The following is a 22731-nucleotide window of genomic DNA, read 5'->3' as shown; positions in this document are numbered from 1 at the left end:
TGATTGTCCTTCAAAAAGCCTGCAGAACTATTCCTGAAGACTGCTTAAAGAAATGCTAAGAAAACATCCCTAAAAAAGTTCAGCCTGTTGTGAAGAATAAAAGTATTGATATCAAATATTGACTTTGAAGTTCATTAGAAATTTCAAAACTTTTGGCTTATACAGTGTATTTCCATGTATGTTTGATCTCGTTTCAATAAATTGCTCCACTTATTTTCCATTTCTCTAGTAAAGTATAATGAAATTAGGTTTTTTTTCACCATACCGGATATTAATTATACGCAGTTCCTGTTCTGTGTTATCTGATTAGGAAATAATTCAGTATGATGAACACTTTTGCTTCAATTTGAATATCAGTTAACCAATAAAAACCTTAGAGATGCACCAATTTCTAGACAATCAAGAAATTGATTTACATGTAAAATAAAGCGATACATAAGTACAGTAAATGATACTGGGGTATACAGTAAGTGTAATTACAGATTAGCTTTACCATTAACAGAAGCTGAGCTATGGTGGAGTAGCCACATAGAGCCTTTAAAGGACACACTGTCTACCTAGCAATCCTTTCCCTTATATTTATACACTTAAAGTACTCTTTAAGGCAAAATTGAACAAATGGGACTTGGAGCTTCTGGGTTCCAGTGTTCTTCTACTGATCAACAGTGAGCACTGAAATAAAATCACTATATACAGATAATTAAATATCACTACTTATGGAAGATGAAATACACTGAGATTCGCTTCTTCAATGCATCTCGGTGAGGTTGAATCTTTCTTTATTGATTTGTCAAAAACATCCGAGGTCAAACTCTTAATTTCACCTTTGAAGAGATTACTCATATATATTCAAATAATATACATACATATACATGTTATAATCATGAATGAATGAATGAACACATTGATCCATGTGCATATTCAAAAACTGAAGCTGAAGTTATTTACGTTTTTGCTTTCTGTTTTTGCTGTCATATGTGATCATATCTCAGCACAAATACGACCCAGTGAGGGAGGATGTGATTATTCCTGGTCTTTCTCTTCACCGTGTGTGATGACATAGACGAGGTTCTTGTAGTCCAGGTTCCCTGCTACATCTGGAGGGAATGCCTGAAACATCTGCTCCATCTTTGGGTACGAAGTAAAAAAGAAAGGTTACAGAGCGTATCTGCATTTATAAAAACTCAAGGCTCAACTATCTGTTGCATCGTCAGAGGTGGAGCACTAACCTCTTCAGCAGAGAATCTGTCAGCCTGGGTCGTCAGCATCTCTGTCACACTGTGGAGACGAGCAGCAATGATGAGCAAACGAGACGCAAATGTCACGAGTCACTTAAGAACCAGACTATTACTCACAACTCTTTCTTTAGTGTTCCTTTTCCCTCAGGGTCAAAGACTTTAAAAGCATTAAGGATAGTCTCCTCTGGGTCAGCACCTGTAGATGAAAAGTGGCAGTTCCGCATTGAAGAAAAATGATTTCATTTTTTGAACGTCATATAACGGCATCTTCGTTTACCTTTTAGTTTCTCTCCAAACATGGTGAGAAAGACAGTGAAATTAATGGGCCCTGGTGCCTCCTTCAGCATGTCATCAATCTCTTCTTGTTTGACATTTAAACGGCCTGAAAAACATGGAATATATGGTGAAACAGGGGTTGCAATTAATGCTCATTTTTTAAACTGATATATTATTTATTGAAAATAGTCCAATAAAGAGATTAAAACAAATCCACAAAAGCTCAATGGAACTATTAAATGGGTTGACCATGTCATCCAGCCCAAAATGACCAAAGAAGGAATTGGAAGGGGATGCAGTTGCTGGAAATTTGGAATAACAACAGTTTTCCAGCTTTGTATTAAAAAAAAATCTATTGAGATTTTTTTCAAGGCACATTCAACACTTGGTCCTTTAAATATATTCTAAAACCACTGGAACATTTAAACAAATGTAGAACATGAAGTCAGCAAGCTTGATGGATAGTACTCAATATAATACACAACATTTTCCAAAAATATTAAACAAAATTGAATCCCAGGTCGATAAAGACTAGAACAGATTTGTTGCAGCAAGTTAAGGTTCTTCTTATACAAAATAAAACCTAAATGAACAATAATAAAGAAAAATGAGGTATGGCTTTTGATAAAACTCTTTTGAATGACTCTATCTAATCAAAGTATTGGAATAGAAATGGAAAATGGAATAAATCACACAACAAACATCGAGAATAACTAGCTCAGGAAATAGCTATCATTATATCCAGAGGACATAATATTGTTTATTGCAAAATGACTCAGTTGCAGGTTTAATACATTTAGTAGAAACAGTTGGAGATATTTCCAGGTATGCAGTAAATATGTTGACAGTAAACCCTATGAAGGAAAACATATGTATTAAAATAAAAAAAACTTGGAAAGGTTTTGAGACTCTTTGAAATATGTGGAAGACCGGGAGTTTGTTGTGAACCATGTGTTATTTGAAAAGATACAAATATTCTTTTTAATGTAAATTTGATCATGTTTGTTTGCTGTGCTTTTCTTGTTTAGTCTGTGTTGTAATATGTTTAATAGGTTTGCTTGTTTATGTATAATATTAATAAGTCTTAGGTTGGGGGAAAAAGTCAGCTAATGATTAATCTCATGACTACTACAGCTCAATTTATCACTTATCTGTTTGTTCAGACGGTATTTTAAAAATGGCAATTAAACATCCCAGAACTCAAGGTGAGTTCTACTTGCTGAGACAATGAAATTCTTACATGTGAGAAGCTGGAACCTGAGAATGCCTAAGGTTTCTTTTGTTTTTTGCTGGACTTGTGTAATGTATTCATGTGAAACCATCACAACAGGAACGTGACACACAGTGAGTTTACCTAAAGCTGCAAAGGTGTCCCTGAGGTCGTTCTTGTCAATGAAGCCATCTCTGTTTTGGTCCATGATAGTGAACGCCTGCGGGAGTATACAGAGTGAGCAGACATCGCAGTGAGTAAACTGCTCAAATTCAATGTGAAAGAAAGCCTTTGGCAGAGTACCGACTTCTTTGAACTCCTGGATCTGGGCCTGTTCGAACATGGAGAACACATTGGAGCTGGCTCCCTCCGCTCTCTTCTTTGCTTTCTTGGGTGCCTGTGGGGGGTTTAACGATGACACTCTTAATTAGATCCAATAGCAATGACACACGATCATCACCTGGCTCTTCCGTACAGCCTTACTCATTATCGGTTTTACTGTCACACGTGGTAATGAGCCGACGATCAGCTCACTCTCACTAAGTGCGTGTGTCTTAGTGGGGGGGGTATGCATCTATTGCACAAGAGGAAAGGTTTATACTGGGGGGCACACATTTCATTAGTGAGGATTACAAACACTGTCAGTTTGTTATGGAAATATTTATTCGAGCCTCCAGTTTGGGGAGCACACAGGGTAAGCCTAGGGAGGGTGTGGTCCACTGCCTGCACTCTCATAGTCCCAGGATCACATGAGGGATTATTCTATAGGGTGTATGTGATGACAGGAGAGTACACTGAGCCCTGTTTGATCAGAAATCCCTCAGAGGCAAGGATTATGTTGAGCTATTTACATGACTGCCAAGGAACTGTGAAAAACACCGTAAGGGGGATGCAGCGCAGTGACATCATGTTGCTCGGATTCAGGGTCCTCTCGACAGCTGCTGTCTAACCCTTGTTGTGGATTAGCTCTTGTATATCTCATGGAAGGGACCTCTGGCACTCAGATACATTTATTTAATTATTTATTTTGTTTTAAGAGGATTCATGTACTCGTGGGCAACGAGGCAGAGTTTGCTATTTCTTGCTGTTGCCCAATGCACATCACTGTTGGACCAGCGGAAACTTTATTGGGCCAAATATTACGCGAATAACCACTGACCTCTTCATAGCCTGCACCTGTTGCTCGTGTTTCTCTGCTGTCTGCTCCGCACTCCCTTTGTTTTGCTCTTTCCAACCCGGTTGGCTGCTCTTCTAAGCCTCTTTTCTGTTTTTTTGCTGCCTTTCTCTCACCTCTCTCCTCTTCATCCCTCCCATTTCCTCTCCTTAAATGTTGTGTGTGTTTTAAATGTCATTGCTCCATTTTATTGTAAACACGGAGGAAAAAGTTGCAAGTAAAAAAAATTTTTTTTTAAGGTCAAGGCTTTCCTTACCGCCTCCTCCTTCTCCTCTCCGAGACAGTTAATTTGTTGTCATTTTGATGAAAATGTCTTCAAGTCAAGTAGACAAATATCTCATCAATAGGACAACGGGAGCATTGTCCGATTGATTATTTAAAGGAAAAAAAAGGCCCTCACAACATATTGACATGGAGTACATTGGTGCGTTATCTGTTGTTTGAAAAGAGCAGACTTTGACGGACTGTTATACAGATATCTACAGTAAACACATTAATCACACAGCAGAAACAGACTGTCTCCTCACAGTCTGGCACTTATTTTAAACAATGTTAAAGACAATAACAATGAGATCTGTATCCACTCACCATGTTTCAGTGTTAGCTGGATTTGGACCAAGCAGTATCCTCGCTGCTTTATGATGGAGCAGCCCCCAAAACAAGGGGCTGATATACTCACCCCTCTCCCATCTATAATGGCGCACACTTATGGGCTATAAATACTCCATGCCTTGTTTAGGCAGAGACACAGGTAAAGAGGTCTATTCTCTCACTGCCACCATTGTCTGAGTTCATGAGATTTAGGGATAATAGCCAAACACACATACCCCATTACTGAGCCCCCAGAATAACAACAGGACATAGCTCTGGCTCGGGAAGGACAGTTGTGTTTGTGACTGACAGTTGCACTTGATGGGATCCATCATCCAGCTGTCCTGTTACTGCTCCACAGAGACTGAGGGACAACCTCTGACTGGAGCCATTTCTTGGTAGCACAATAAACAGAACTGTTAGCTGAAGCTTTCTGAGCCCCAATAAGAGTTGATCATAAACAGTATGTCATGCTGTGGAAAATAGGCAACCTTGTTCATATCATGTGTTTTTTCAAAGCAGTGTTCAGTTTCTGTCCTGCGGCAGTGCTGGACATCCAGCAGTGAGACTGAGCTTCATTAGATAATTAACAAGGTAGTGGACACACTTAACACACCATACTGCAAAACACAGCGGTGTAAAGGTGAAGTTTTAGCGCTAACTGACAGCAGCTTAAGCGGATTTTATGTTGGCAGTTTGCTTCTGAGATAGACCGGTGCTCTGGATCACGTCAGACTCGGGCCTTTGAGTATGTCTGCAAACTCCTCAAGTTCATACTGAGCTTGGAAAACTGCTTCCAGGTGCTCTGGTCCCACAACTTAGAACTCACCACAACACCACCTCTTTGGTATTTCTGAATTCATAATGAAAAATCATTTAGCTTCCACCTTTACCCATTTGATTTGATTTGACTCTGAGGCTGAGCTCTTCCATCCCTAATCAATCACATTTGTATATTCTGTTCTTTTTTTAATCCCCTTTTATTGTTCATTACGTATCTTTTATTTTTCATATTTGATGAAAACTATCTATTATTTATATTACTAGCTTTGCTGTGAAAATAGAGACAAATGTGTCACCTTTTACTAATTTACAAAGACTCCTCTTTTATTTCTTTGACCAGTCATTTACCCAGTTTGTCCAGTAGATAGTGCTAGCAACCCACAACATTCAGCATCCAGGCTGAACTAGTATAGAAGGCATTTTGGACCAGTTTCTGGAGCATTTAAGAGCTTTCTTAGGGTGTCGCCATACATTTTATAGTAAAATTGTCCCCAGATAAAATCTACAATAACCAATCATGGATGGAAGTGACAGCATCTGACTGCTCACTGTGTGTTTATTTATGGCACACTTGTTTGTATCCAGTTAAACAGCTGGATAGTGTTTACATATGTTCATGGTTTTCCTGACTTTTGTTAAAATGTCTAATGTCACAAACAGGAATTATTATTTATTTATTAATAAGTTATTGTAATTGTGGCTCAAATGGCACAGTGCTGTCCTCTTCCTACTTTTTGCACCATTCTGAACCTGTAATAAATTCAGAGCAGACACCCAGGGTGTCTGCTGAGGGTTTAGCGATTTTGGCCTTAGGCGAGTGATGGGACTGGGACATTGCATCATTTTCAGCAACACTGAATCTGTTTACTTTTGTTGTCTCACGCAATTTCAAAACCTTTAGTGTTCTGGTGTTTCAAAAGTTTTATCTGCAATCAAAGTGCCTCAAATAGGGTATTTAATTATGTTGATATAATTTCTATTCATGGACATTTTAGGATAATATCACATTTTCCAATGAATAAATCATCAAACCTTTGTGTGGTTGCTAATCACCTAACTGAGGTAAATTGCACATTTAATATAGTGCAGATGCATTGTGTGAACTCATATACTTCGTATGATAATCTCAAATAACAACATTAAAAAAAGAACTCCCAGGTATTAACAATGTTGTTCGCTTTCATGAGAATGCCAGCGGAAGGTTGCAACTAAAATGTAGCTGTAAAGTTATGATTTAGTCCAAGTGTTAGCTCTTATACCAAGTTAGCACAGTTAATAAGTCAGTTATGAATAATGGGCTGTATTTAACACTTGTTTATTTTACTGCATGCAACTATGTTTCTTTCTTTCTTTTCTTTCTGCTCTCCTTTCTCTTCTCTTCCCTCATCCCAAAACTGCTTTTGGAGATGTCTGCCCCTCCCTGAGCCTCTTCCTGTTAAAAGGGAGTTTTTCCTTTTCACTGTCGCCAAGTGTTAGCTCACAGTCTAATTGTTTTCCCTCTAAAATTATAAGATCTTAAGAAGGTAATTGTTGAGAATGGGTACATTATAAACAAACCTGAATTGAATAGAATTATTCTTTCTTTAATAATTGGCTCATAATCACCTATTATTTTACAAAGGCAGCAACCTGGCAAAGAAATGGACTGGAATTTATATAGCACTTAAAAAAAAAATCTTACTGACCACTCAAAGCTCTTCATACACACATTTATGCCAGGATTCATTCATGCACTATATGTAATTTAGGTATACCACACAGATTTTAGACCAGAAAATGACATTAGGCAACAGCATTAACTACTACACCACTGCATTGCCCTGAAAGCAGTCAGTATCACTGCATTTTAGAGATGAGCATTTGAACGTTCCTCACAGTCCAAAGATATGTATGTTTGACTGGTGATTCTAAGACTGGCCATGGGTGTGGATGTTAGCCCTGTGATGGAAACCCTATTCAGAGAGCACCATGATTCTCAGCCAGTGACGGCTAGGATAGGCATTGTATAGGATAGGGTGAGGGGTTAAGAAAATGGTTAAATGCGTATTTAAATAAAACAGGCTACAGTTATAACCCTTAACCTTGCTTCTGCTGAGCACAGCCGAAGGTTCTCAGCAGCGTGCACGGGCCATCTTTCTGTTTTTTCATCTCTCTATATAAATGGTAAAACACTGTTAACATATAGGTATTCTGATCACACTGATAAATGTTCGATTCATCTAAAATGAATCTCCAATGAATTATTATCAGAGTAGCTGCAGAAACGTGCATGAGACACTCTCCTCTTCCGACTGAGACTTAGGTGGAGCTTTTAATCCGTAATAAAATCACCAAACAAGCTCGGAGAAGCTGCTATCATTCATCAAAAACCTGACACTTTATTAAATATACTGTCAGCATTTTCAAAGAAATGCCTCATTCAGCGACCTCATCAAAGCTATGATTTTATTGTTCCCATCTGTGCACACAGTCCTCATTTTAAGTAACTGTGGATTTCTTTTTAGATTAAGCTTTTACAGAAGAATGTATTAATTTGAATGAGGTGATGGGGGTTACTGGAAGAGGCCCGTAGTGCTTTGTTGATGATGGTGGTGAACGTGGGGTCAAGATTATATTCAGAGCTGATTGAGGCTGTGAGATTGAACAATTTTTCAAACGGCTGAATTTGGATTTAGGGACCTTGACAGACACAGTCTCAGCAACTGGAGCCACATTTAAGTCCAGCTGGGTCCCTGCAGAGCCTGGGCTCTCTCTATATGTTCCTGGTGAGCCAGAACAGTGTTCCTGGCCGGCACTGGAAAATGTCTGCGATTGAAAACAATTTATTATATCTGCTGGCAGATAGAATTTCTCTAGCGTGAGCAGGCGATTGTGCACAGAGAAAACGTAAAAGATTCATCTAAGAATGTGTGTATGTACCAACTTTATGTCCTTACTTAGTGAAGTGTGCTTGATCAGAGGTGGGCTTCATTCTCACTCCTGTTGGCTTGGGGTTCACAGGGAGGACACATTGGGGTGGTGTCCTTTCCCCTGAAATTTGGAGCATCGTACACTTATTTTCCTTACACTTTCATGCTCCAATTTGTGCATTTTCTGCATCAGTTTATTTATGTAAAGGAAAATACAATCATCAGGCTGCAGCTCACACTTCAACATATGCTGGGACCTCAGCGGCTTTCCGTCTTGCTTTCAAATAATCATTCTCAGCTTTTCTCATTTAGTGGTATCCTTGCTAAGCTAGACACGGTCTTCTGTGCTTGTGCGCTTTCAGACATGAGAGTCAGGGTGTCTGATATCAGGCTACCTCTATGTCACTGATAAATTCATTCATTTTGATATATCAACCCCTCATTTTTAAGATCATGTACATATCATCTATGCTAATCAGGTTGAATGAAAACGATAAAGGCCCACAGCAGCATTTTATAATAAAGAAAAACAAACAGCTTTTTGAGACAATATATCAGATCTCTTGTTTTGCTCTGTCAGATAAATCTGTGGTTGCCTGTATCTAAGGTGTCACAGAAGATGCTGCAGAGCTGCTGACTGAGACCACAACACTGTGTGTCTTTAAATATGTGTGTTTGCATGCGGTGGTTATAACTGTGTTTGAAGAATTGCATTAACTTATAATTCATTCTTGTATTTTGGGGGTTAAAAAACAGACTTTTTGGGAGGCATTCCTTTTCTGAGTGACGTTCCCGTGGCTCTCTTCCTCAGTAACTCCTCTGCTACTTTCAGGTTTTGTTTTGTTTTTTCATTGCGGTGGGGGTGAAATGACACAGATATTGAAATCTACACCTGTGCTCATTCCTTTGTTGAAGTGTGTGTCTCTGAGATTTATTTCTCTCCTCAAATGTAAATAAGAATAAATCATATATATATATATATATATATATATATATATATATATATATATATATATATGCATTCTAAATATGTCAAAATGACAACAGAAGACGATTCAACATCATCAAGCTGGGACTGCTGCTGGTTCTCAATGTATTCATTACGTTTTTCATACATCCTAATGAGTTATAAGAATCACAATGTTTTCTATAGCTCAACTGTGAATGCTGGTTTTCTGATAACTACCTTCCTTCTTACATATGAATCCATCACTTTAGCCTCACCCTAGAGCCAGAAATAAAATGCAATAAGCAAAACTTTTAATAATTTCCCTTCGCTCTCCCCCTAAGGTGTTTGTCTGTGGCAGAGAAATATGTCATCGTCCCTGGAGGTGCTTAGATTATGACTCGAGAGAATTTAATTTTCTAACTGGGACTGATTTTTCATATAAGGGATATATGAGCGAGAAGCTACGTGGTGCAAACCATTTGGGTTTTACCTGTGCAAGGAATCACACAAAGCCCATCCGCACATAACCTTCCTTCTGACTCTGTGGTGTCAGCAGGGGGAGCACCTGACTCCAGTGTTGTAGCAGTACAGCAGCATCTCCAGACCAGAGGAATGAGTTATTTTAAGTAGACAAAGAGCACTCTATATATACTGCTATAGTCAGTTAGACAGTCGATTTTGTGACAGTTTAACTCTTCCCAGCATTCTGCTGTCAGTAATAGGAAACGAGCCAATTTCCTAAAATCCATCTTTATGTTTTTATAGTCTTACAGTGAGCGCGTTTACGTCCTAATTTGCTCCTCTTAATGTGAATGCACGATTAAACTCAATAGCCACCAAGTCACAGTGGCTCATTTCTATTCTATAGAAATTGATCCAGAAGAAAATCCAAATATGGTAAAATACTGCAAGTAGTAGATCATGTGGAATGTTTAATAACAAATGTGGGATTGAACTTTTGACAGTAACTGTCTGCCATCAGAAAGTGATTTAGGAAAATAGCGTAAAAACATGATTGAAATGTTCATCTTTGTGCACATTTTCCTTTAAATGTGGAGGAAGAGTTTCATAATGCGCAAGTTTGCTCTAATTTGCACGACAAGAAGGCGACATGCGGACTGATAAGTGGCATTCTAATAATAGTTGGACTACACGTATCGATAATGTAGCCCATTCTAATTTGCAACTCTGCCTCTAATTAGTCAGTCCCATGTGCTCGTGTAATAAACACGCTAAAAAAAAAGTAGGCTTGGCTAAATTCCCAGAACTCCACTAATCTGCACATCATCTCCTTTCCTTTTCCAGACACTATTGATCAAACTCGGGCTTTTTCGTCACTATTGATAACTTTGCCTAAGCGAAATCAAGTGCAATTGTCCAGTTAATGTCGGGGACAGAGGCACGGATACATTTTGTTCTTATTCTTTTTTTTTCTTTTTCTTCTTTTTTTAAGACGTGGGCACTTTTCCAGAAAAAAAGAACAACTCTACTTTTTTTTTTTTTTTAATTCCTACTCCAACAAAAGACATGTTGGCAGACTTGTCAAACATACGTGCGGACTCTCGTGCTAAGTCTCTCCGTTACTTTTTTTAAAAAGTGGGACCGGTGATCGTAAACGTTGTTTAACGAGGGGGAATCCAGCCCACATATTTATTGCAGCCGCTGAAAAAAATCTCCTCAATATCCCCCAAGATGGCCGCCGATGTAGGATCGATGTTTCAATATTGGAAGAAATTTGATCTACGGCGGCTGCAGGTTAGTGCTATTCTCACCTTTCTCGCTTTATTTTTCAGCGGTATGCCTTGCTACTGTACTCCGGGGTGTGTTTGCTTGTTTTGGGCGGACGTGAAGCGAAAGGAAGCGCTGTTTGCATTGATAGTTATTAGAAATTGATCCCTCTCCTGCCTTTGTTCAGTTCAATCATTGATCAGCGGTGGAGCGACCGCGGAGCAGCACAGCCTTCTGTGCCACACCGATCTGGGATCAGCACCGCGGACAGCACTGATGTTTATGCATTAGCTTTTCTTCTTCTTCTTCTTCTTTTTTTTTTTACTCATTATTGTCCGCGACGAGCACAGCCGTACTTACATGTACGGAAACTTTTAATGCGCCTCCGAATCGCTGTCCTTGGACGTAGGCTGTAACTTTTTCTCCCAGCTTAATGTTTTATGCGGTTTGTGTCGACGGTCGTTGCGTTGCTGCTGCACCTTTCAGCAGGCTACAGTGCATTTCTTTGAATTTTACATTTTCTGCTCCGAAGGATTTGCATGTCGGGAAGTTTTTAAGTGTGACGTGGAAAGTTAATTTAGTTATTTTGCTCGGACATTTTTATTATGATAAAATATTTAATGTGCGGACTAGTGTTTTGGCTGTATTGACACAGTAGACTACTGTTAGGCTACATTCACACAGCGTTTATTCGCGGTTCACAGACGACCTTTTTCTTTTTCTTTTAATTTTTAAAAAATTTTTTGGACTGTCATGTCGCTGGCACCAAAATGTTTGTGATTAATAGCGAGGAGAATGTGGCAGGTGAGCGGTTTGTTTGTATCACAGCCATAACATGTAGTCCCGTTAAATAGCATGTCAGCCTCCGTAGCCTTTGGCTACAGCTTGAGCCACTCAAACTCAAAGTTGGATTTATGAAGCACGGCGCTGACGGGCTCGTAGCTCGCTCCTGGTCCTGGAAGCAAACGTTGAAATAAGGTTGAGGAAAGCTAAACGCTGTTTTCAGTGTCCACTCCGCCCCCCACCCCTGCTCCTCTCCTCTCCCCCCTCTCTCTCTCCATCCTGAAGCCGCATAGGGCTGCTCGGCCGGGGGAAGCTGTGTAATTGTATTCCCCGCTAATGTTTGTAAATCAGCCTCGGCCGGCGCAAGGGCACCGTCTCTGCCGTTTGACTGATGTTCTGTAACATGAGAGATGACAGGGGCATGGCAGTCCGGCTCTGTCGGAAAAGCCTGCCGAGGAGCAGAAATCAGATCTTAGTGGCTCTCCGGTTGGTCGAGTGTTATTCCAGCTCCCGGCCGCTGGACACCTCTCACACATCCAGGCTGGGGATCCAGAGGGGCGAGGGAGCTATTGTTGTTGGCGGCTTCATGCAGCGTCCTCCCTGCTGGCTCTCACCATGTCACCACGGCACCAGATTTATGATAGACGTATACATGCAATATATATATATATATTATTATTAAATGCGTCTCAGTAGGCGAGGAGCTAAATGTAAAGTGCCCCTTAAGGATGCCCTCAGTCAGGAGTACTAATGTGGCGGTATATAATAAAAAATGGTAGCCCCCATTCGGTAACTGATGATAATAAGGCTTATAATAACCAGCTGTATAAGTTAAATTCATGGTACCTGTAGAAAAGTGTTAACTCATACTTGTTAAATGAGGCACCCTTTGCTATAACGTAGTAAATCCCTTTCAGGACGTTTATTATCAGCTTATTAATAAATAACACCTCTAGTAGTGAATGCCTTGAAGGTAGATGGCATTTGAACTATAAGTATGTGGTGCATATTATAAACAATAAGCCAATCAGGTGGAAACAGGTCATTGTGTGCAAAGGCAGAAATACAGGTGTGTTAGACTGCAACTAAGCTGAGATCCATATGTTGCTACCTGTCTTGTATTTTAGTACCTGTGATAGGTGCACATTCACTTTCACTCATTAGAGTGTTAAAACTCATTGCACGCATGCATGTGATGAAAGTTGTGGCCGTGTTGAAAATTAATCTTTTCTTCTTCTATTCGTTTTTTTTAACCCCGAAACCTTTAATATTTTTCCACAAATTTGATCACATTATCCTGCAGAAAGCAGCTCCGGTAATGTAAAATCATTACAGCCGTTTCGCCATCTATTCCCATATAGAACCCGAGTTTTTGCTCTAGCAGAGTACAACTGCAAGCTATTTATTTGAACAGTTCACACTGGAACATTTATTTTCTCATTACAAGTTATTATATCAGTAAACCGAGTGTGCGTTTTTTTTTCTTCTTCAGTGTTTGTGCAGTGGATTTGTGCCTCTTGAGTTGCACAGGATGAATAATTCACCTGCAGGCTGATGAAAAGAGGGCAGGGAAAGTGCGAAGTGCTGAGGTGGAGTGACCTTGGTTCCTGCTGGCTGCAGGTCACCCGGCCGTTGCTGTGGTAATCATTCACACCAGCCAGATGGCATTTCCGTGGGCGAGCATGAAAAGGACGGGTCAGGGTCTGTCCTGCCAGGTCCTGCCAGGCTCAGAAGCAACTCTGGGCCAGTGTGGTACCTGAGGAGTAAGAGAGTGTTTTTGGATGGTCTGGCGATGAGAAGCCGTGGTGAAACCAGGTGGAAATGCAGCTTGATTACAGTCACGGTTTGTTTAGTTATCACACATAATGTTACCTTTAATTGCCCTTTGAGAAGTCGGAGAAAAGGCTATCGTCAAAGCCGACTTAAAAGGCCAATTAGATTTTCCTTCAGCAAACTTGGGCTCTGTGCCTTTACTACCAGTCACTGTAATCCCTCTGTTGATCTTTTTTTTTTTTTTTAGTAATGTCGCAACGCTGTACTCATATGGTGAAATAATACTCTGCTTATTTGTTACCGTTTCTCAGCGTTGTTTCCAAAGTCTCTTGCATGAATCGAAGAGGCAGCGGGGTTTTAGATCAGGAACAAAAGCTTGTGATTGTACTACATTTAGCATGACTCAGTTGCTCTGGTGTCAGCTCTAATCCACACACAGAGACAACAGTATTGCCAAACAGTGAAATTGCTTTGCAGCCTGTGAGCCTGGCTGCCTCCGCTGCCAGCCTGCTCTGTGTGCTGTTTGCCAGTAGCTCCTCCACACACACGCGCACACACACACACACACACACACACACACACACACACACACACACACACACACACACACACACACACACACACACACACACACCCTGCAATCTCAAATTGGCTGTGAAAATCGGTCTCTGTCTCCCTTTCATTCATGCTTTCATATATTTGTTTGCAGATATTGTTAATGTCACATGCGTCACCATAATCTCATTGTAGTGGAGAGTAAGTCCAGAGCGCCTCAGATCTTGTTTTATTTATCATAATGGCTGTATCATTTTATTCACATACCGCGATTGATGTAAAAGGATTTGAAGCTGACCTCCACGGTGGCTGCTAAAAGTGCTCATTAGCTCATTTTTCAAGACTTGTCTTTCAAATCTTTGCAAGATTAAGTGCAAATGTAAAAGCCAGCTCACTTGTGCTCGCCTCTCATATAAACATTTCTTAACGCGGTTTTGTTATTCCCACTTCTGTGAATCGATGGGTGGGGCATGCCTGTCACGGTCCCCGGTATCCTTCAGCTTGCCCCTCTCTTCCTTTTGACAGTGACAACAAAGCAAATAAGAAAGAAGGGGAGCTTTTACACGACTATCTGGGGCAAATTGAGATGTGAAATCCAAGAGCCATAACCCCCGGTACATAAAACGGAGAGGAACATTAGAGAGCGAGAGGAGTGAAACAGACTTCAGCATTAAGCTGTTTAACCTCTCTGTGTAGCATTAGTGGTAGAGACTTCAAAGCAGATGCTTCAGCGTTGGAAGCAGAATGACAAATGGGTTTAGAGACAGCTACGGTGAGCATTCTCACAGGAAGACTAGGCCTGTCATTAATGTCAGCTTAATCACTTTGACCTTCCTTCAAGTAGATTTCCATACCTATCCAATCATTTTTGCCTTGCTTGGGCTCCTGTTTGCAGACTGTTTCTCTTTTTCTTGGTTGATAAGCCCTGGTGTGATGATGTTACTGTTTATGTAAACTTGAGATGTCCTGAAAGCTGTAAAATGAAAGGTTTGGATAATACCAGCTACAAACATAGTACCGTTCTCAAATAGCTCCTCCACGGAAATAAAGTGTTGTTGATTGTGATGTCCTTCGCAGTCTTTATAGCTTTGAGGAGAAAAATGACATCTGCAATCTATCTCTACTATTTTATGCCTCATAGTTTATCTCCGTCTTTTGGAAATCACACATTTCATCATCCGTACGAAAGCGTTTAGTAGCAATGCGGTAGCGAAGCCTCCAGCCACTACTGGCAGCACTGAGTGCGTCGCTGCTCACAGCACTTAAGCAAGAAAAGAGATACTATGAAATTAATGATTCTTGTAGTCTAAACCATTCCAGTACTGATGCTAGCATGCTGTATGTATGTTAGTAGCATCAGTTTTTTTTCAATATGCCAGAAAATATTTCATATGTGCTGTTTATGCTCCATCCATCCATCCATCCATCCATCCATTCGCTTCCGCTTATCCTTTTTCAGGGTCATTGGGGGGGGGGCTGGAGCCCATCCCAGCTGTGTGTGTCTTAGGGCGAGAGGCAGGGTGCACCCTGGACAGGTTGCCAGTGTGTTGCAGGGCTAACACATGGACACAGACAACCATTCACACTCACATTCACTCCTGCATTCACACCTATGGGCAGTTTAGAGTCTCCAATTATGCTACAATCACAGGGAAAACAGTGGTTGAACACTGCAGCACAACCAGAATTATCGCGACCATAGCCAATGAACTTGTGATTTTTCTGTCTTTGAAATGCTTTGAAGATGGGAACCAGGTCTGTGAACACTTGCAGTCAGTTCCCATCTTGGCTGTTAAAATGGCACTAAGCGGCATTACGAAGGAGTCGGTCTATTAGTTTGCAATTGAATTGGGTAAAAAAAATTTCTGGTGCAGGTAGAGTCTCTCTCGTGTCTTTTTTTGCACTTTTAGTAGTATTATGGCAGGTGTCAACCAGTGTTAAGGTGTACTACTTCCATTATGATGGTTATTGTTAACACTGGTCCCAGTATGTCATATGTAATGCTTTTGTTTTTGCATTTTCCAGCGTGCAAGTCAGCGTGCCTTCCTAGCTATTCTGGCCCACAATCCTTTGTGGTGAATGTGACGAAGTCATATATCCCAGTTGTATGTTTGCAGTCTTGTGAAACTTTCAACATGGAATAATAATTAGCTGGCTCCGGACTTCAAGTAGTCACAGACATAGATGACTTAAAAGTTCTATGTTTAAATAAACAGGCTCATTAATGCTAGTCTGTGTACACAGAGCTGTTCACAACCATTTAGTAACCAAATTAGTTGTCAGTCATATATAGTTTTACTGAAAAAAAAGACACACATTAAATTTTTTCATTGTTTTAATCTGATTGGTATTTCTTGCTTTCTCTGGCTGGACATGTTATTCGTGGTGAAGACGTCCACATCCGTGTGTCTGTGGTCGTGTTTTTTGGTGCCATACTTTGACCAGTTTTGGAGATGATTTGTCTGTTTCAGGCGTGTTTGCTGGGAGTCATTTGTAAGGGCAGCTGCAGTACTGAAAGTAAAGAAGCGTTTTAAATAATGGATCTGAGGTTGCTCTGCTGGACAAACTATGTAATGACACTATTGTTAAATGACTTGTGCCAGATGTTTTTTTGCCTCAACCTCGCTTAGAGGATTGTGACAAATTTTATGAGGCGCCGCGCTCAGCGACTGAAATGCTGTGTGATGCAGAACTGTAGTATGGAGGTATGGTGGTCTAAGGTTGGGCTTAGAAAACACAACATTTCCCTGAGTGATTTGTAATTTTTTTAATGTATTTTTTATTGGAAGTATTTTCTACCAAAGAAAGGTTTGCTTTTATTCACTCAGGTTTTGAGTCTCTGATTCTTCCCTATCTCCAAGAATAGATACCACTAGAGGTAAGTGAGAAAGTGTGTGCGTGTGCACATGCGAGTGTGCGTGTGTGTTATGTGAGTAGACCCTTTTCAGTCACAGCAACAGAAATTGACATACCTCACACATGATTTCATAGCACTGATCCCAAATTACTGTGGCTAATGACTACTAAGATTTTTTTCCATTTACCTGTGTTGTAATTTGCTACCTTCTTGAAGTTATGCATATTAGTTGTTTTCTCTCGTGTGGTATTGTGGGTAAAAACATAAAAAAACCACAGTACTTCCAATGTTTCAACAAGAACACCCCCTTGGTAGTTGACAGTGCTTCATAGCAAGAGACGCCAGATTTTTCATAGCAGTGTGTTCTTCATACTGCTGCCCCTAGGCTGGAGCAATTGTTTTGCAGGAGTAAATAACCAGCTTTAACAAAACTTCAGGGACACATTAGTGTGCTGGAGGATGGCTCCATGGCGGTAGGGCAGCCTCTTCTTCGCTCGCAGTGAGGCAGGCGGAAGCATCGGGAGGAGAGAGCTAATGGCTCATCGGCATTGGTATAAAGCTGTGTCCTCTCCCTGCTGACAGCCAGTCCCCTGCCCAGTAAGTCCATATTGAGCTGCGTTTCTCCACCGCGGCCTTGGCTTTATTTGTTTTGACTGTCTGACGCCACTGCAGACGTATTGAGCAGCAGTCCTTTCTTGTTCATTTTACTAGGCTTACAATGAATCCTGCTGCCCTCTCTCTCTCTCGCTCTCTCTGTGTCTCCATCTCTCTAAATAACGTGCCTCAGCTGTATTTGGGAGGGTTTCAGTTGCTGTAGTTTATTCCCCTATTGTCCATTTTGTCCTTCATGAAGGAAGAAAAAACACATTTTTGTTTTGTTTTTTAACCCTCCAAATGTGCAGCTGCCAGGTTTTCTGTGTTCTGATGCTGGTTGTCTGGTAACGTGGGTTTGCGTGGTGTGAAGGGTGCCCCTGAGCTCGGCGCGCACTCATGAGATCAATGCTTCACTAACCTTCTCCAGGTTGTCTTCGGGGATCTCAGCCACTCTCATTATGTGCCAGTGCTCAGAGTGTGTTTACCAGACTGGAGGAATACTAGTCTTACGCATGCCACCGATTTGTAAGGCCCATTTGTCCTCATTTAAGTGGGAAGAGAGAAGAACCACGAAAGACAGTCTTTTGAGTATTAAAGCAGCATTTGTTATTACTAAGCAGATGTGCTCTTATTTATCAAAATAACACAAAAGGTGTGTTATAGCAAAAGCAGATGGATCGGGCTTGTTGTGTTAGCCGGTCTCGTCTTTGTGCAGCTGCTACCCCCACACAGTTAATTACTCCCTTATTCATCTCCAACAATGGGAGGGGATGGAATAAATCTGAGCCGCGCACTCTGCCCGCTTCTTCCACCAGGAAGGTGCAGACCGGGACCCTAAAGCGAGCGAGCGGCTTCAAGAGGTACAGTTTATCATTTTTAATGGAGAGGAACAGGAAGTGGAGACGTGAAGCTCGGCTCTTGATTTATACGTCGCCTCAGTCGGGGGGGGAGAAAAGAGCAGGTCTGCCTCCCTGTCCACACCTCTGGTTTGCTTCCACCAGAGTCATACCCCTGTGGTGTTCTCTGCTCCTCTTCAGCACCGCCAAAATACACTTGCACTTTGTCCGAGCCACTCTGGAGAAATGGGTAAACAGTGGGAGAATTTGCTTTACCTAACCATAAGATTGTTGGGAAAGGAGATTGCCCTTCTTTTCTTTTTTTTAATCATAAGTTATTAATATCGGCAATTATACAGGTTAACAAATGCATTTTTTTTCCTGGTGTGTGGGAGCTACCCAGAAATCACTTTCAATCTTTCCGCTGCTTCCTGCCTCTCACTTTCTCAAGCTTTGTTGTTCCCTGAAAAGCCCAGTGATGTCATGCTTCCATTGTCACCTGTTCATTTACTTTCGTGGAGGAGAGCATCGGGGTATTGATTAGGGTTTGCAACTGTGTTAGCAGCTCTGCCGGTGTGTAATATAGGCCTTGAGGCTATTCTGTCTTTCCCTTCAGTCTCACGAGTGCTTTCCAGACCTTGTAATCTTAATTAAATATGCAACTTTTGATCGCAACAGGGTCACTATTTTTGAATTTAAATGTGGTCACCCCCCCCCACACGCACACACACCTCCTCGTCTGAGAATAAAGGCAGACATTTTGAATATTAATGACAAAAAATAGAGGAAAGAACAAAGAAGTGAATTGAGACTCGCTTTTTTCAATTTCCCTTGTTAGCCTCCTGCTGCATTCCCCCTATAGTTTTTTTTTTCCTCTTTTTTTTTCCAGATGAATTTTATGATATTTTCCTCCTACCCCTCACTCCCCCCACACTCTATCGTTCTCCCTCTTTCTCGCTCTCTCACTTCTCGGCAGTTTTCCCCAGACAGGTTCCACAGTGTTTTAGAGGGGATGGATTTAATTGCTCTGTGGGGATTGGTTGGCTGTGCCGGGCTCGGCTGTTTAATTAGTGTACCCTGCCGGAATTGGTTTAATGCTTCATGATCTTGAAATTGTCTGATTGTTCAGCCCTCTGGGGACTCTCACTGCCTACGTAGGCCAGCAGGTTTAGCTAAACATTGCTCCAGGCTTTTGCTGTATGCGGCAGGAGGAACAGTATGCCTGAGGAACTGGAATGTGGCTAAGGTGGTGGTGGAGGAGGGACAAATCAGAGGACATGCATGTGAAGTGGACAGTCTTCTCATTCTCCTTCACTGCAGGAGGTCTGCACAGACCTCACAGGAATTTATATCTTTACATTACTTTCATCTCCGCTTGACACTCTATGGAAATCATCCAATTGACTATTAATGCAGTACCAATATTTAGACTGCAATTCAGGCTTTCTGTATGATAAGCATATGATTTTTAGCTCTGGCCAAGCAAAATAATTGCTTTGCTCCTCTGTTTGCGCTCAGTTTCTTGAAGAAGCTTTTTTTCTGCATGCTTTGGCAAGATTGTTTTAATGCAAGATTGTTTTAATGGGTCTCTGAGTTATGTGTTTGGTCACCTTGAGTGAGGGGAGATGGTGGGAAATTACATTTGTGCAAATGGGCGCGGAGTGTGTCTGTGTCCCCTCGGTAGCCTTCTGCAGGATGCCCTTGGTTTGGCGCAATCATGGCAGCGATGTTGACCTCAACAGTAATAGCGCTTGGCATCCTGAATAAGGGAAGAGCTTCTGTTGTGTGGCCATACAGTCAGGTACATATAGTACCCACTGAAGGCTAAACTCATTGCGCTTCATCAGACTGATCGAGCCCACTCACTCAAAGAACTCAACCTTGAAGTGTATAAATCTCTAGTGGATGATAATAAGAATACCTTCCTCTGCCTCTCTGCCTGGACTTCATAATGTGTTTGTCCTCACAGTGAATGATGACTGAGTGCAAAAATGATTACTGTTTGTCTGAGAGCTTCCTCTATTAGGAATCTCCAGGTAGACGCCACACGGATCATATACTCGGCAGTTGTTGACTGGATCCTCCACGCTGCACCCAGGGGGTAATATCTTTCATTGGTCCTGCGTTTATTTTTTTGTTTACATCTTCCGAGGCATCGAGCGGATGCATACGATCACCACGGTGATGGAGCACATGGCAGCTGAGATGCTCCCAAATGAGTCGCACCCTGAGCGTCATCCCCTTTTCTCTCTGGGGGAGATGCCCTGATTACAGAGTGACTTTGTGTTAGAGTTGAGGGGCCTCTCCAGCTGTTGGCATTGTTTGTGCAATGATGATAAGGGTTAGCGAGTAATCAGAGTTGGGTTGTGCCGACAGTTGTTTAATCTCTCTGTTATGAACGTTGTTCAGCTACGTCTGTACATTTTATCCATTTGTGATAAATGCTACTCTTCATGCTTCCTTTTCATTTAGCACTAAATAACAGGAGGACTACTGGAACATAACATGAAGCCGAGTCATATCAGCGGGATTGGAGATATTCATTGTTCTCTGTTATTTTTAAAGGGACACCCTGAAGTCAATTGCGGATCATGGCCAAAGTCAACAACGCCGCTCCTTCATAAATAAGCCTCAAGACTTAATATTGCAGGGCTGGTTCTCCTTCAAAGATAAAAATATTATTGCATCCCACCCCCATTCCCCGCTGCCTTTTGGGCAGGGTGTGAGTCCAGCGTCCGTCTAGACGTGCGGCATCATTAACCTGCCGCGACCTCGGCCTCTGATGAATTCACTCTCACATCCCCTGAAGCCTAGCGTTAGCAGGCCTACTTGCATCCACTGGGAACTGGGGCTTCTCCAGGCTGGCCATTAGAGCCACTAGCCTCTACTGTCAGGCATTAATAGGCCAAGTGGCCGGAGCTTCTCTCAGACTGCTGAATAATTCAGACCGTCTGGTCCCTGTCTGGTCCCGGGGCGCAGGGGGAGGTGAAGTGGGGATCAGGGTGCACGGGGCTGCATGGAGGTGCAGGGGTTAATAACAGGTCTCCCTCCCTGTGTCAGCAGCTGCTCAATCCCCCCCCCCTGCAACCCCCTCAACAAAAGCACCTAACTCCACCCCACGTATGAAGGAAACCTATTCAGTTGATTAGATTTTTCAAAATGGATCAATTTTTAATCAGTGGAGCATCTGACTATGGTCAATAGCATTGTCGCTGGGAAGACAGTTGTTGGACAGCCGTCTTTATTTACAGGAATGTTTGTTTTTTACACTATGTAGATGGGAAGGCAGGAAATGGCTTAGGCAGATCATTGCACCACTGCAGTCCTGGGCCTGTCCAGACAGAGGCCTGTAACAACAGCAACAACCAACATCCAGTGCTCTCTGATCAGACTCTTTGGAAGATCACATCGAATATGAATTCACATCAGAGCAGAAAGGTGGATTAGTCTAGTATCTTTTCCTGTGTGAAACATGGGTCTGTCCAAAGAGACATCTCTTACACATTTACATCTGCCTAAGTAGTGAGTAGGAGTGAAGAGCCAACAAACTAGCTGTAATACTGCCATCAAAATTTCATTGGGCTGTGGGGAGACCCTAACATGTTAAATAATGAGGAGCCCATAAACTTAATGTTCAGAACCTCTCTGCAACTGCTGACGATGTCTAGTTATGACTCGATATGTAGGCAGAATTATGGGGGGATCATCCTTCTTCAGAGTGCACCTCATTTTTGCACATCTGGTCTTTAAACACCCGACTCCCAATATTATTTGTGTGATCGCTTCAAAGACGTGTATGTTGAGAATGAAAATGTTTACAGTGGGCTGCAGCATTACCAGCCTTTTTTTATTATTAACATTTGAAATATAAATGCTGTATTCTTGAAACTTTAATATGTAGTGTGGCATTCATGAGAGGAAGTTGACACAGCCTTGCTCGGTAACGCACTCTAAATAACCGAGTGTGTACTGGAAACATGAAGTTAACAAACATGTCAAAATCAAAAGCAAGCATATAAAAAAAAGTTTCAAATATATTGAAAGGTATACATTTGCTCACACGGCATTCTTTTCAAACTATGCAATAGACCAGATGGTGCAATATCTAATCGAATCAATAGTGTTCTCTGCTGACTGGATCAAATCAGTTAATCAAAGTTTAAATAATTATAAGCATAGTATGATTTTGTATGTACAGCCGTGTGCAAGTTCTAGACTAATCCATGGTCACAGAAGCTAAAAGACTGAGCAGGTGATGTGGCGTAGAAGGACAAACGAAGACAGAAGGTAGTGATGGGAGAGGGAGGAAAACGCAAAACAAAGACGAAAATTCTAGCTACAAGGATAAAAAGACAATAGACTAAAATCAGAGGGAACATATTCTCTTCACAGTTCTAAACACTGACTGTAGGTAGAGTAAGCAGTGGAGTGGGTGGCTGGACAAAAACAGTAAGATTCCTAGGACGTAGCTCGGC

General features: G+C 41.5%; 2 protein-coding genes across 3 annotated transcripts in view; one reads left to right on the top strand and one right to left on the bottom strand.

The window, feature by feature from the left end:
• Nucleotides 1–762: 762 nt before the first annotated feature.
• Nucleotides 763–4611, bottom strand: myl2b (myosin, light chain 2b, regulatory, cardiac, slow). Its single transcript, XM_040050011.1, has 7 exons — nt 4487–4611; nt 3032–3121; nt 2869–2944; nt 1516–1620; nt 1356–1434; nt 1230–1278; nt 763–1128 (listed from the first exon to the last, which is right to left on the bottom strand). Exons 1-7 carry the CDS (start codon nt 4487–4489, stop codon nt 1024–1026), a joined length of 507 nt encoding a protein of 168 aa, XP_039905945.1. The 5' UTR covers nt 4490–4611; the 3' UTR covers nt 763–1023.
• Nucleotides 4612–9756: 5145 nt separating this feature from the next.
• Nucleotides 9757–22731, top strand: part of cux2b (cut-like homeobox 2b) — a 96902-nt gene continuing 83927 nt past the window's right edge. Inside the window, exon 1 of one of the 2 annotated variants that reach the window (XM_040050157.1) lies at nt 9757–10885. In XM_040050157.1, the coding sequence (XP_039906091.1) occupies nt 10823–10885 (63 nt within the window). In that variant the 5' untranslated portion in view covers nt 9757–10822. Of the gene's footprint in view, nt 11663–22731 lie in introns of both variants that reach the window. The other variant, XM_040050158.1, reaches the window with a different exon arrangement.

The sequence above is a fragment of the Simochromis diagramma genome, unplaced genomic scaffold, assembly GCF_900408965.1.
Source record: "Simochromis diagramma unplaced genomic scaffold, fSimDia1.1 OVJJ01000159.1, whole genome shotgun sequence".
In the NCBI taxonomy this organism is placed as follows: Eukaryota; Metazoa; Chordata; class Actinopteri; order Cichliformes; family Cichlidae; genus Simochromis; species Simochromis diagramma.
The sequence above is the reverse complement of the archived record's forward strand: the minus strand, read 5'-3'. Positions and strand labels throughout refer to the sequence as shown.

Bases quoted from the DNA above. Each gene is read 5' to 3' on its own strand.
- myl2b (XM_040050011.1), bottom strand. The intron at 1,621-2,868 runs GTAAACTCACTG...CATGTTTTTCAG, and splicing joins GGACACCTTTGCAGCTTTAG to GCCGTTTAAATGTCAAACAA. The intron at 1,129-1,229 runs GTTAGTGCTCCA...TCGTACCCAAAG, and splicing joins ACAGATTCTCTGCTGAAGAG to ATGGAGCAGATGTTTCAGGC.